At 34.6% G+C, this 14,545-nt stretch overlaps 1 protein-coding gene across 1 annotated transcript in view; it reads right to left on the bottom strand.

Annotated features, from left to right (window-relative positions):
• Nucleotides 1–2,958: 2,958 nt before the first annotated feature.
• The window catches only part of LOC140526379 (large ribosomal subunit protein uL23-like), a 40,269-nt gene continuing 28,682 nt past the window's right edge, over nt 2,959–14,545 (bottom strand). Inside the window, exon 3 of the mRNA XM_072642562.1 lies at nt 2,959–3,516. Coding sequence (XP_072498663.1) covers nt 3,033–3,516 — 484 coding nt within the window. The 3' untranslated portion in view covers nt 2,959–3,032. The remainder of the gene's footprint in view (nt 3,517–14,545) is intronic.

Genomic DNA, 14,545 nt, shown 5'->3' on the forward strand with positions numbered 1-14,545 from the left:
GAGAACAGGCAGGATGAATAATCAAAATCTGAGAACTTCAGTCAAATTTCCTGTCATTTTCCAATACTGTCTTCATCTTTCTTCTTTCTACATCTTAGTTTCCACCTAAAACAATCAGAGTTTTGATTTGTTGTGGGAGGCAGAATTCAGCCTCTTGTAAAAATTTGTTTTGCTAATGAAAATATCCAGAAGTAATCTCAAATTTATTTTTGTCACTATTCCTTTGAAACAGATCGTTTCCATAAATGCTTTCTAACTCTCCTGTTATTTAAAAAAATAACTAGTTCTACCTTCTGAGGTTTCTAATCAAATTGCTTTTTCAAAATACCACCTGAAACTTTCTGGTTCATACCTGTAAATTATTTTGGGAAAATAGTTTATTTTTCTTTCTGTGCTATTCTGCTTAACTACACATTAGTTGCAATTTTATGTCTGCATTTTTATGGAGTCTCCTTTAAAGTGTGTTGACATGATGGTTGATAGTTTGATTATTAAAATATTTTGAATGACAAAGACTTTTATTTCTAAAAACAATGTAGAGTTCAATAAACATTGATACACACCCTTAGAAAAAATACTGAGTCAAGGCCCAGATCACGCATACTTTACATTATTAGCGTAGAAAATTTTTATTGCCAGTCCTGGCTAATTCTAACATTCTGTGATTAATAAGAGTTAAATTCAGTAAAGAAATTTATTTAAGGAGAATATCTTATTCTTCAACTGTGTTACTGAATTAAGATGTTAAAGTTACTTCTGTATCCAAATCACAGTTCAGACAACACATTCTGTTTTAAAGATCTTTAGTCAAAAGAAGTGACTTATACTATGAATTGAATTTGGGGTACTAGAAAAATATAAATCACCTGAACTTTCCTAAGCTGTTTACTCTTCAATTGCTTTAACTAAAATTTTATAATTAATTTTAATTATTAAATAGGTTATACAAGTGTGAAACTAAGCCAAAAATAAGGTGAACAGTTCGTATGGACCAGGGGTGGGGAATCTGAGGCTTTGAGGTAACGTGTGGTATTCTAGGTACTTGGGTGTGGCCTTTTGACTGAGTCCAAGTTTTACCAGAACAAATCCTTTTATTAAGGGGATGTGTTCTTTGAAGTTTGGATTCAGTCAAAGGGCTGCACTTCAGGACCTAAAGGGACACAGGTGTTCCTCATCCCTGGTCTGGACACTTCTTAGTTCTAAAACAAGGAAGAACTGATGAGAAAATTAGAGAAAGTAATATTATTGTGTCATTTACAATAGCAAATGAAATAAACATGAGGCATAGTCATGTATATATTCTAGATAACGGGAAAAACAATTCCAGATACAGAGGAAAAGAAAGCATGATCGCAATGCTTGAAACTCTTAATGAGGGCATAGCTTAAGGATAGGAGAGTTTGTAAAATGAAATTCTTACCATTTTATCTCAAGTATCCAAGTAGGATTTAAGGGGGAAATATTTCAAAACACAGCAAAAAGACAGATTGCTGGTCAACTTCTGAAGAGTACTGTTTTTAAAGGACATCTATAAAATATTGAAAGACATATACATGATCAAGAGAAATATAAATTTATATGAACCTAAATGAGTAATGGAGCTAGAGAACCTGATTTTGAAATTCAGATTGGGCAAGTCATTTTGCTTCCTCTAGATCCACTGTTTCTCATCTGTAGAATGAAGAAGGCAAACTTTTTTTTTCAAGGTTCCTTTCAGTGGTAAATCTGTGACCTTATAATAAAATTATTACTTAAACCTCTTCCTGCTCTTCCATTCTGATTTTGAGAATTAAGGGGAATTAACATCATTGTTTCAGGGAAAATATTTCACATGTGATACGAAATAGCAGAAATTCAAAATACTTATAACCTATATAGTGTCCATTTTTTTAATCAAGGAGAAAGATATTCAAATCATAAATACTGGCAGCAGAAATAGTTAAGATGAACTCTATTATACAATATCTTTCTTATACCTCTTAATTTTCCACGCTTCATCTTAACAATAATATATGGACACATGAAGATTTTTTATTTTGTCAGGAAAAATATCTGTTTGGTGACTCCCTGCACCAGTGCAGATTACTAAACATCAATAATTTAGTGAAGGACTAGAAAGTTGCGTGAAGTACAAAAAGTTTAAATGACTTTCCCACGGTCACATAGTTGGTTAGGGCTGATGGAGGGATTTGAATCCATTTCTTCTGGATTCCAAGTCTTGCAGCTGCCTGGCAAGGAAAATAATACAATCATATTCCATACTTCATAGCCTAATATCTAGATCAAGGAAGGTAGTACTATCAGAGTACTCTGATCAGATCATTAGAATATGTTTTTTGATCCAGGGCTTTAAACTTTGGGAGGAAGTGAATCAGAGGTAATTTCAGAGGAGGACTAGAAGAGTAAAGCGTATAGATATACTATCTTTTGATACATGAAGGAGGAACTACGGATCTGAAAAAGAGAAGAATTTGGAAAGTTGTAGGTTAGGAAAGATATAATGCTATTCATTTATTTGAAGGAACTATTATATAGCAGAGGAACACACACACACACGCACACACACACACACACACACACACACACACACACACACACACACACACACACACACACCCCACCACCACCACCATCTGAGGCAAGTAGGTGGTAAAGTGGATAGAGAATGAGGCCTGAAGTCAGGAAGATCTGAATTCAATTTGGGCCTCACACAACTACTTGTTATGTGACCCTTGACAAGTCACTTAACTCCCACTTGCATTAGTTTCCCATCTGTGATGGGGACACACTAGGGAAGGAAATGGCAAACCACTCCAGTCATCTTTTACAAGAAAAGTCTATGGACAATGTCCATGGGTTTATGTACAGTTAGGCGCAGTTGAATAACAACTATCAACCTATCAATCTATGTATCTGTATTTTATTTCATTCAGCCTCAGGAACATCCTTGAGACCAACAGGTAGGAGTTAGAGTAAGATTTTTTTTTCCTGTAAAACTTTATTGTAGGTGCAGTGGGACAGATGGACACAGTTTAGATGATGCCAGTTTTGTTGGCAACATCTAAAGCATCGTAGTCTGGAGCAAGTCGAACATTGGCCTTCTTCTCGCCATCAGGCTGGATCATTGTATTGACCTTGGCCACAATGATGTCATACAGCTTCTTTACCACCTGCTTGATCTGATGCTTGTTGGACTTGACTTCCACAATGAAGACTAGGGTGTTGTTGTCCTCAGTCTTCTTTATAGCCAACTCAGTAGTCAAGGGAAATTTAATGATGGTATGATGATCAAGCTTGTTTCTCTGAGGGGCACTTTTCTGAGGGTATTTGGGCTGCCTCTGAAGTCTTAGTGTCTTGAGTTGCCAGAAGGTGGGGGATGTTTGGATCTTCATCTTTTTGTGGCTATCGACACCTTTCAACACTGTCTTCTTGGTCTTCAAGGCCTTGGACTTGGCTCTTTCTCGGGGGATGACAATGACTTCCTTCTTTGCTTTTGGCACCATCTTGGGGGAAAGGCTAGAATACGATTTTTTAAATTCAATATAGGAAAATAATTATCAAATATTTTAATATTAATACTATAATTAATTAATATTATTAATTAATATTAATATTGGACCAACCTGTGAGGTAATGAGCTTACTGGAAGAATTGAAATAGTAGCTAGTGAACCACTGATTACACATTTATAGGAATTTTGGATTAGGTGACTCTTTAGCTACAGCTCTAAGAATCAATAGAATCAATGCAACTTCAGATTTCCAGTGTAATTTGTTGCCACAATATTTGTGTTCCATTATAGATACAAGTATGTGTATATACACATACCTACATGTGTATGTGCATGTGCTGTATAATGGGAGTTAAAAAATCTTCCCTGGCCATTAATAGGCCTCAGACGGGGTTAGCAAGGGAAGCTTGATTAGGGGAGGCTTCTTTTATATGAAGGCCCACACCTTTTATATTTGCGAATGAAGCACTGCTATGAGGATCATGCCCTCTGGCTCTGAAAGTGTCTGTATACTCTGAGCTGTGGTTTGGCTTTAGGGGCTCAAATCACTGGAAGGCTGTTTGTGTGATTAGGCCACATGAGACTCTGGTTAGCTGTTAAGGAGCCGCCTAGGTTTTGAAAACCCAGATGCTGGTGCTTCTCTCTCTGGTTATGATGTATGTATTGTTTATGGTCAGACATTTGGAAGCCCTGTCTGTTGGCCTTTCTGTTTGTAATTTCTGTTTGAATTTTCTCCGAAATTCAAGGCATTGACTTTTTCCCTTGATTAAAGTGATTGTTGATCCTTTTAAGGAAGAGATCTAAGGATCTATATACACATATGTGTATATAGACACATAAAAATATGTACACATATACATATATATGTACACACATATATGTATGCATATATATACTTTACATGCATATGTGTATATGAATTTTAATTGTTTACTAGTACTTGTCAAATACTAGTACTTGTCAAACATATGTGAATGTGTGCACATATATATAAACACACATGCATATGAATTTCACTACTTTACTGGTACTTATCAATTGTCATTTTTTAAAAAATTAATTTGCCTATGTGGGAGCATCTACTTTGCAACTCCTAAAACACACAATTAAATATTCCTTGCAGTTTCAGAAAAGAAAATGAAAACAAGATTTAGACAGGAAATAATTTGTATGGCCTCATCTTTTTTGAAGTACTTGAGATTCTTAGCTTTCTCCATCTCCACTTTTTCAAAATTGTCCTAAGACCTGTAAGCCTTAATCAAGACAAGAGAAGTTGGCTTCAAATTGTTTGTTTATTGTAATTGATTGACTTAACTTTGTCCACAAATGTATGAAGTCTTTGACAGCTTGGAAACTCAACTAATTTTTAATTAACTGGGTCACAAAGGCATATGTCCTGATTTTATTACTGTCAGAAAATCTAGCAGCTTTAGGCCTGAATCCTTCTGTTAAGAAGCTTTCTTTTATACAAAAACTTTCCTTTCTCACCGTTTTTCTAGAATTCCTTGTTACTGTTAATACTGCTTTTGATTTAATTCCCAGTTTTAATTTTTAAGAGTAATACTTAAATGTTTATTCTTAACAAAGGGATGCATCTCACAACAGCAGTGATAACCTCGGACTTAACCACATTTCCTGTTGCCTGTTGCTTGTGGTAGGTATATCAAAAATAAAGAAACCTTAATTACTTACAGTGATCCTATGAGAAGACCCCTGCTTATGCTACTGAAAAGAAATAACTGGAGAACACTATTAAGTGCTCTCTGAATGAAAAGGCATTTGAGTAAGAATGAGGAGGAAGAAGTGGGAGATGAGAAAGAATGTGAGACCAGTATTTTGGAAAGAGATATTACTTTGACTACCTGGAAATGGAATAGCTACCCCTTTAGGAGGGGCACTTGGGAAATGCCATTGTCATTCAGGTATGGAGCTTCTGATGACCAGAGAATATGTTCATTCCTACGTTATAAGGAATCCAGTAATTTATCCTGATCTATTCTTGGAAAAGAGGAAGACTGAAAAATGTTGTTTTTAAGTCTTCTTTTGGAATTTTGAATTCCTTTCTCTACTTCTGAGTGGCTGTACAAAGACCTAGAGATTCCTTGTCATTTCTTTCAATCTACCCCTCCTTCTCCCCATTTTTCTTCTCTCCCCTTCACACCTCCTCCTACTGTCAAACATAGGAGATGTGGGAGGGCAGGGTGAGTGGAAGGAGGCAGATTTTTTTGTTTCTCAAGTTCTAATGGAAATATACCTTGGATCTCCATCAACACAAAATAAAGAAATGGAGATTTTTTGACTTATGTTAACTAGATAATTACTTTGATTATTTGCTTTTCTTTGTGTAAAATAATGTACTGTCCCCTGAATATAGAAGTACACTTAGTAATATAGAGGCCATTTCTTTTTTTTTTTTGTGGTTGAAATTTTCTTTTTCTAGACAATGAAGTCAACTATTGTGTCTTTGTCCTACAATGGGTAGGCTGAAGTTAATAAATACCAAGTTGTTTAGCAACTTTGTAAAACTCTTTTGCTTATACAATGTTCAGAGGAAGAAAAGAAAGGAAATAAGTTTTTATATGGAGAATAGAAGTAGATCTGTTTAAAATTTTACTTGATAATTTCAAATAGCTTGTCAGAAGCAAACCTGTGAAATCAATGTTTCTGCTTTCATGTTCTCTTGTGCTGGAGCTTCCCCCAAATAGCACTGAAATAGGAGCAAAACTCCAGATGGGTTTTGACTTCCAGTTTTTTTATTTGTAAAAATAGGGGTTTGAAATAGAAGATAGCTAATCCCTAAAATGGATAGTTTTGTGGCACAATGGGTAAAGTGCTGGACCTAGAGTCAGGAAGACTCATCTTCCTGAATTCAAATCTGACCTCAGGCATTTACGAGCTGTGTGACCCTGGCAAGAGACTTAAGCACATGTTTGCCTTAGTTTTCTCATCTGAAAAATGACTTGGAGATGGAAATGGCAAACCACTCCAGTATCTTTGCCAAGAAAACTCCAAATGAGGTCATGGAGAATAGGACAGAAGTTGCACAACACCATTCTCTAACGTACTTTTCTAATCATTGATAGAATTATCTTTTTTTCTTAAACGTCCCCTCAAATAGGAAACAAGTTTTTATACATGGAATGGAATTAGAATTATTTCAAAACGGATAATTTCGAATCATTTGTTAGAAGCAAATCTGTGAAATCAATGTTTCCACATTCATATTTTCTTGTGTTGAATCTGCCACTAACTAGCTTTGAAATATGGATGAAACTCCAGATGGGTTCTTACCCTCAGCTTTTTCATTTGTAAAAATAGGGGATTGGTTTACAAACTAGCTAATATCTAAGATACTTTTCACTTCTAATCATCTATGGAAATACCTTCTTTGCTTAAATATTCTCACAACTTAAAAAAAATGTGATTCTGTAGCCAACTCCATGAACTTAAATTTCCTTACATCCATGTAAGCTGAGCTTGTTTTTTTGTTCAAATTCACTGAGAAGCTTACCCAAATCAATTTATTTTTGGTTTAAAACTCAATTTAGATACATTGACAACCCTGTTCTTACTATATATACCTTTTTTAAGGGTAAGGGGGAGATTCTGAGTGTGAAGTATAAAATCAAATCCTATTACTGTGATTTTATAAGTCGTGATTTATTTTTGTACAAAATGAGGATTTGTTCCTTCATGTTATTCAGTTGCTAGAGAGCTAATCAAATGAAGACGAGGAAGCTTCAATTCTCGGCCCACGATTTTGGACTGCAGGGGGCACTGCTGTACCATGCATCTTATTCAGTGTTTTGAAGAAGGCAGGCTGAGACGTTATTTGATTAAATAGTTCTGCAGGTTTAAGATACAGAAAAAGCATATAAACTATTTATAATCAATTTAAACTTTCAGAAAATTAGGTAACTGTGTAAAATATTTATGTACAATTTTTTAAAAAAATGAATGTTTCTTTTGTTGGTAAATCTGTTTTTCTCTAGCAACTGACTATGCTTGTGGCCAAGAAGTTTATTTTTTTATTTTTTTAAATATTAACTTTTGAAGCCAAGGTCTCCTGAAGGACAACGTATCTTTTTTATTCTTTTAGCATTACATTGCTTAATGCACTTTGTCTAAAGGAAACAAAATATAAACAGAAAAGGACAAGTTGATTCTTGATCAATGTAAGCCTTAATTATAACAATGCAATGACATGGCTATACGCAGTCAATCTTTGATCCACAAGCATCTGCTTAATTACAGAAGGCTGTCATATATAAAACTTGAAGCAAATTTCAATTAAAAGTAGCTTAAAAATTAAATGAATTTTCTTTGTAAAACCCTGTTTTTGGTTGAATCAAATATATATTACATTCTATAAGATAGAGTCTTGGACTGAGGGTGAAAGTATGATATAGTATGGTTTGGCATGATAAGGTGCAAACTTATATGAAATTATTATTTATATGTTTATTTCTCAGGTTTCTTTAAAACCTTTTATAAGTTCATTAAAAGGTAATATGTCATTAGATGGCATCATAAAGATTTCTAAATGATTAATGACTATTAACAGACTGATGTGACTGGTGTAATTTAAAACTGGACCCCCTAAAACATGATATCAAAGAAGTTTAAACTAAGCCCAAGTAAAATCTGATTATCAGACAACATTGCCCCTCAAATTAAAATAGCAAACAAAGGGTTACAAATTTAATTCAACTGATCCTCACTTGTGTCATTTGCTGGATGGATGAAGAAGTCTACTCTGATCACTGTAGTTGTTAGTGTCTCCCCAACCTGGGAAATTACTAAGTATCTATTTTTTAAATATACTTTCCATGTAAATGCCATCCTTTCACCCTTCAAAATGTAACTTGCTTAATTCAGGGATGCTTTGAATTTTGCACTTTTATTTCTACTTCATACTACAATGCCTGGAGTGTAGGATGTAATAACTGCTTGCTCAAAAGAATTGAATTATTGATGGTGATTTTGGACAGAATTTGGAATGAAAATTAGCATACTGAAGAAATGTTTTGAAGTAATTGTAAGAAAAATCTACAAAACCAGCTTAAGTAATTTATATTTAAAGACCTCTGAGTAGATTAACTCAAATTATCAATACCAGGACTTTCAAATCCCTCAAATGATGGATCTGGTAGCTATAAATATTAGGGCTGGGGGATACTGGAGGGTAGACCAGGTAGAAAATGAAAGGAGTCTCTGGGTACTCCATGCTAGAAAAGAATCCTTAAAGGCACTATAGTTTCTGATCTTGGAACTGGTTCCAAAGGAAAAAGTATAGGCATAAGGAGTGGATAACAGTGAAATATAAAGTCACACATTTTATAATTGATGTACAAGTAAGGCAATATGGGGCAGTAGAAAGAACACTGGTTTTGGAGAGACAGAAGATTTTGGGTTCAAAATCTTCACTTATCATTTGCATGACCTCAGGTAGGTCCCATAACTTCCCTGGGTTTCTCATCTGTGAAATGAATGGGACAGGACAACAAAGTTTCTAAAGTCCTTTTTACTTTAAATCTGTTATCCTATGAATCTAAGTGAACCCTGACTTTTGAAAGTGATTTTTCAATTTAAAAATTTGCTTTATACACCACAATTGTCAGTATCAGTTGCTATTCTGATATTAATGAAAAAAGATGATTTTTTTTTTTTAGAACTTCTGCATAGCAATACGTATTCCCAGGCCATTTTCCTATCACTAAGGACCTGTTGAAGCTCTAAAGCTGAAGCTCTTAAAAAAAGAATAAAATAACCCTTTAAATATTAGATTAACTCCATTAAGACAAGGTTGGCTTAAATGAACTACTCTAAATTCATCAACCTTCACTGAAGGTGTATATTAATTGACCAGTAATGCATGGTCTGTTGTTTGATTCTTTAATTATATATCTAATTAGAAAAGATGCACAACATTAATTTGCAGTTAAGCTCAAAAGATGAACTGTGTAAATGCTCAAATATTTTATTTCTTTCAGTTTGAAATATTTTAAATCAATAAAGGTAAGATTATACATACATATGTATATATACATATTATATATGCATGTATACATACATACCTTTATTTAATAAAGAGTTATTTAGATAGCTATTTCCCATAGTATAATTCTGGATCAGGTTGTATGGCAGACCAAGTAGTTTCCTACCTTGACACTAATGATGAGTGAATAACCTACAATACTGATCTAGCTATTTCAAATTCAACTTACCATCCAAAAGAGAGATTGGTAGGTATATTTAAACATTCTGTTTACTTTTCTCTTGATTGATATTATGTGTTAATGGTGACAAATTCAGAATGATTACCTGGAACTTACAATAATCATGATTTACTATCTTACTATCCATAAAACCATCCACCATATTCTTTCTATGCTTATTGGCAAGGCTTTGTTGTCTTGTGTGAAGCAAGGACTCTGTGGGATCCTGTATTCATTTTTTTTCCAATCCACTTTTCTGTTTCTTTGATATCCCATGAGATTCTGTGTATCCTGATTCTATAAAGCAGGGAGTACTTGTCAATGCTGAAAAGCATCCCCAAATTAAACAGTGAAGATAATGATGCCCTAAAGAGAATTCTATCAAAGATCCCAAGAATGAATGTACAAATACATACATATATGCCGTCATAATTGAGCATCCTGTTTTATGTGAGGATTTACTTAAAGGATTTTGGGGTGAGGAAAGTAAAAGATTCATTTTTGCCTTTGAAAGAGATTTTTAGTGCCTCTGGAATCAAACGATGTGAGTTCAAATCTTATCTCTGATGTTTACTACCTATGGAAACCTGTACAAAATCAAAGCTACTTGGGTTTCAGGTACCTCAGATACAAAAAGGGAGATTTGATGGCCTCTGAGGTCTCTTTCAACTCTATACCTATGATGCTATGAAAATAGTAGCTAGCTATAGTAATATTTGGGCCAGCTAGGTAGCAGAGTGGATTGAATGCCAGGTTGGAGTCTGGAATATCTGAGTTCAAATCCAGTCTCAGACATATACTAGATGTGTGACCCTTTGCAAGTTGCTTAACCTGTCTGCTTCAGTTTCCTCATCTGTAAAATAAGCTGGAGAAGGAAATGACCACCTGCTCTAGTATGTTTGCCAGGAAAATCCCAAATGAGCTCAGGAAGAGTTGGATATTACTAAAATGACTAAAAAAAACAACCAGCAATAGCATTTAAAAACACTTTGAATTTTACCAGGCAATTTATTAATATTATTTCCTTTTATCTTCAGAACAACTCTGAAAGATAGGTGACACTATAATTCCCATTTTATAAATGAGAAAACTGAAACAGGTAGGTTAAGTGACTTGCCCAGTATCACACAGATAATGAGTGTCTGAGATTGTATTTGGACTCTCCACTCCCATGTATCTATCCTTTTTGCCTCCTATCTTAGTAGTCTGGTAAGTGGTAGAGGAAAAGATGTCGATTACTTTATCCATGCCATTTATGACTTTGTGGTTTATCATTTCCACTCTCAGCCTTAATCTTTTAGACTGGAGATTCAAATTCCTTTTAGTGTTCAACATTCAGCTTAAACAAAATTGTCTATATGAAGTCTTTCCTGTTCTCAGTAACTTGTATATTTTGTTTGTTTTTTTAACCCTAGTGCCCAAAACAGTGCCTAGCACACAGAGAAGTAGGTGTTTATCAAAAGCTTATTGATCGATGGTTTCCAAATAGTAGTGATAACTGCACTCATTTCAACTTCACAGATAATTTTAACTGCTATTTTGATATATGTGTATATATATGTATATATATACATATATATACACAAACACATTTTCAACAGAATGTTTATTTTAAATGTGGCAATGCCTAATGGGTAGATAATGATTGTCAGTTATCTCTGCTTTTGTATAATGTACTAGAATTATCTCTTAATTACTCTGAATAATCAAGATCTGATCTGTTTTTATATGATATCTTGGGCCCATGAAAGGTATCATTTGCAGTTGTAGTGAACATATTCTTTGAGCTCTACAACCAGACATGAGTATTTAGATATTCTAGTTAAAAAACACAAAAGCAATAATGGTAATTATCATTAACACTGGAAGTCGGTGTTCCTACTCTCTTAGGCATGAATGTTTTAGAAGAAACAATATAGGAAATAGGTATTTAAATCATTTTGTCTATTAATGAACCTCAATGTATATTTAATGATAAAAATTGAATCATTTTAATAGTATTATTGATTTTGTTTGCTTAATTAAAAATTAATGAATGTTATTGTGGGTCACTCAAAAAAGTTGAGTTAAGCAACATCTCAATAGTACAGGTAGCACAAACTTCCAATACAAATTGGATCCTTCACTATATTGGAATTTGGCGAATGGTTTCTTCCTTTCAATATGGTTACTTCATGTATTTTCAACGAAACATTACATTTTCCTTTTTAACAATCCTATCTGGTACAATAATAATGTTAAGCAAATTTCCATTATGAAACTTTCCCAGGAGAAAATCTGAGAATCCTCTGAAGATGTTAATATTATATATATATATACACATACATATATATGTATACATACATATATATGATATATATTCCTTTAATTCAATCTTGAAAATAATTGGGATGCTATTAAAATTAGCATCAGTTCCCACAGGTGTAACGTAAGTCCAACAACTGAAGTTAAGTCACCTATTTGAAGCTATGACTCTTTGCTCTCCATGTTACTGGCATTTTGTTGAAGTTAATCACTGTCTTTGGGTAATAGTATGAAAGTTGCCCAATTAAACTCTTCTTTAAGATGTCGTGGATCACTCATGAAATTGCCAGTCTATCCTATAGAAGGGACCAATCAATCAACAGGAATTTAGTAAATACCTACTGTTCTAGCTGAAGGGTCAGATAACTAAAAACAATGCACACTTTTCTTAGGGGCAGCTAGATGGCACAATGGATGAAGTGCTAGGGCTAAAGTCAGGAAGACTGTTCAAAGAAGAGTTCAAATCTTGTCTCAAACCCTTACTGTGTGACTCTGGGCTAGTTACTTAGTCCTGTTTGCCTCAGTTTCCTCATCTGTTTAGTGAGATGGAAAAGGAAATGCCAAACCAGGTTATCTTTGCCAAGATAACCTCAAATGCAGACAGGAAGAATCAGAAATGACTAAAAGCAATCAAACAAGAACTGTGCCACCATTCTATGCTCAGTGCCAGATATACAGATAAAAATGAACTTGGTTCTTGGCCTCACAGAACTTACCTTCTAATGGGCAACAATGATATTTTTCCCACTGACTTTCCCAATATTTATTTTTCACTCCTTTACCTCACTGCCCTAAACAAACCAATAAACTACCAGGAATTAAATACTTGGCACTTCATTATCTAAAACATTCAGACAAATGGGTGAGCCTGGGGAAATGTAATGAAGCTAATTAAAAGGTAAAAGTGACAGGTGCAGGAAGTAAAATTAAAAAGGCTAATGCAGAGCTGTTGTGCTGCCTGACACAAAGGAGAGAAGGGATATGGCTCGAATATCAGTCACCCAGAAAGAACAATTGTTCTTTTTTTATGGGAGTAGCAGTATATGGCCTGCATATCACTGCATGGAGTGAAACAAGCCTTCCTGATGAAAGCCACTTTACAGGCACTAGCTGGCCTTATTTCTCTTGAGTACTTCCCTTTTTCAGTTTGAACAAATGCTAGCTTTGTAATCAGATGGTTACTTTACTGAAAGCTTTCAAATATTTAACATTAGTTGCAGGGCTACTCCTAAAGAGAGATACCATTCTAGTCTGATTGGTATCGTCCATTTCCCCCCATTCCCTGTGATGAAAGATACTGGGGGAAAACAAAAGAATAGTTTATATCTTCTGATATAAAGGAGGGAGGCCAGGCATCAGCTAATCATCTAATCAATCAGAAGTATTTACAGTAAGTGATCTAAAAAGAAAAGATAGTACTAAATTATTTTAAAGTATTTATTAAGTTTTTACTTTTATATGTCAGGCACCATGCTAAGAGAGGGGATACAAAGACAAAATGGAAGATATCCCAGGTCTTCTCTTGAAGATCTTACATTCTATTGGGCAGGCATGCCTATACACACACACACGCACATTACTGTATATACATATATTCACATACATGTGTATATATACACATATTCACATTATATGTATAAACACACATATATGTTGATGTAACATAGGTACGAATAGATACAAGGTAATGTCAGGAGGGAAGGAAGTAGAAGCAGGATGAGTCAAAAAGCCCCTTGTTGAAGAGTTTCACTTAATCTAAGTCTTGAAGAAAGCCAGGTATGCTAATGGAAAGAAATTGGAAAGAAAAACATTCCAGGCATTGGAGAAAGCCAGTTCAAAGGCACAGAGATGTGTGAGATCTATCAAGTATGGCCAATATAAAAGTATCATAAATTACATAAAATGCAGTAATGCCTAGGAAGACTAGAAAGAGAGAGGTCAGTTTGTAAAATAGTTTTAAATGTCAAAGGGAGGAGTTTATTTTCAGTCCTACAGGTAATAAGGAGCAATCAAAATTTGAGAAGAGGGGGTGTCACATGACCAGACCTTTACTTTATGAAAATCACTTTGACAACCATGTGGAAGATATATTTGAAGGGAAGAGGTCTGAGAAAAGGGAGAGCCATTAGGAGCATATTTCAATAGTCCAGGAAAAAGGTGGTAAAGACCAGAACTGATGGTGCCCGTTTGAATGGAAAAAATGGGATATATATGAAAAGTGTTGTGGAAATGGAAATTATAAGATGTGGCAACTGACATGGTGAATTGGAGTGAAACCATGTTTGATAAGCTTCATGTTATACATCCTCCTCAAAAAATGAGAATGAATGCCTCAACCTAGATAGATAGGGGGATGAATGACTCTCCAGATGGCGTGAATAGCTGAGAAAACGAAAGCATCTTTTTCTCTGCAGTTCCCCTGTCTTGCCCTTGACCCTGTTTGTATTGCAGCCCCAGCTCTGTCTTTGTCTTTCCTTACTGCAGGAACATCAAGGGCAGCCCTGTTACAAGA

Source organism: Notamacropus eugenii, chromosome 2 (genome assembly GCF_028372415.1).
Source record: "Notamacropus eugenii isolate mMacEug1 chromosome 2, mMacEug1.pri_v2, whole genome shotgun sequence".
In the NCBI taxonomy this organism is placed as follows: domain Eukaryota; kingdom Metazoa; phylum Chordata; class Mammalia; order Diprotodontia; family Macropodidae; genus Notamacropus; species Notamacropus eugenii.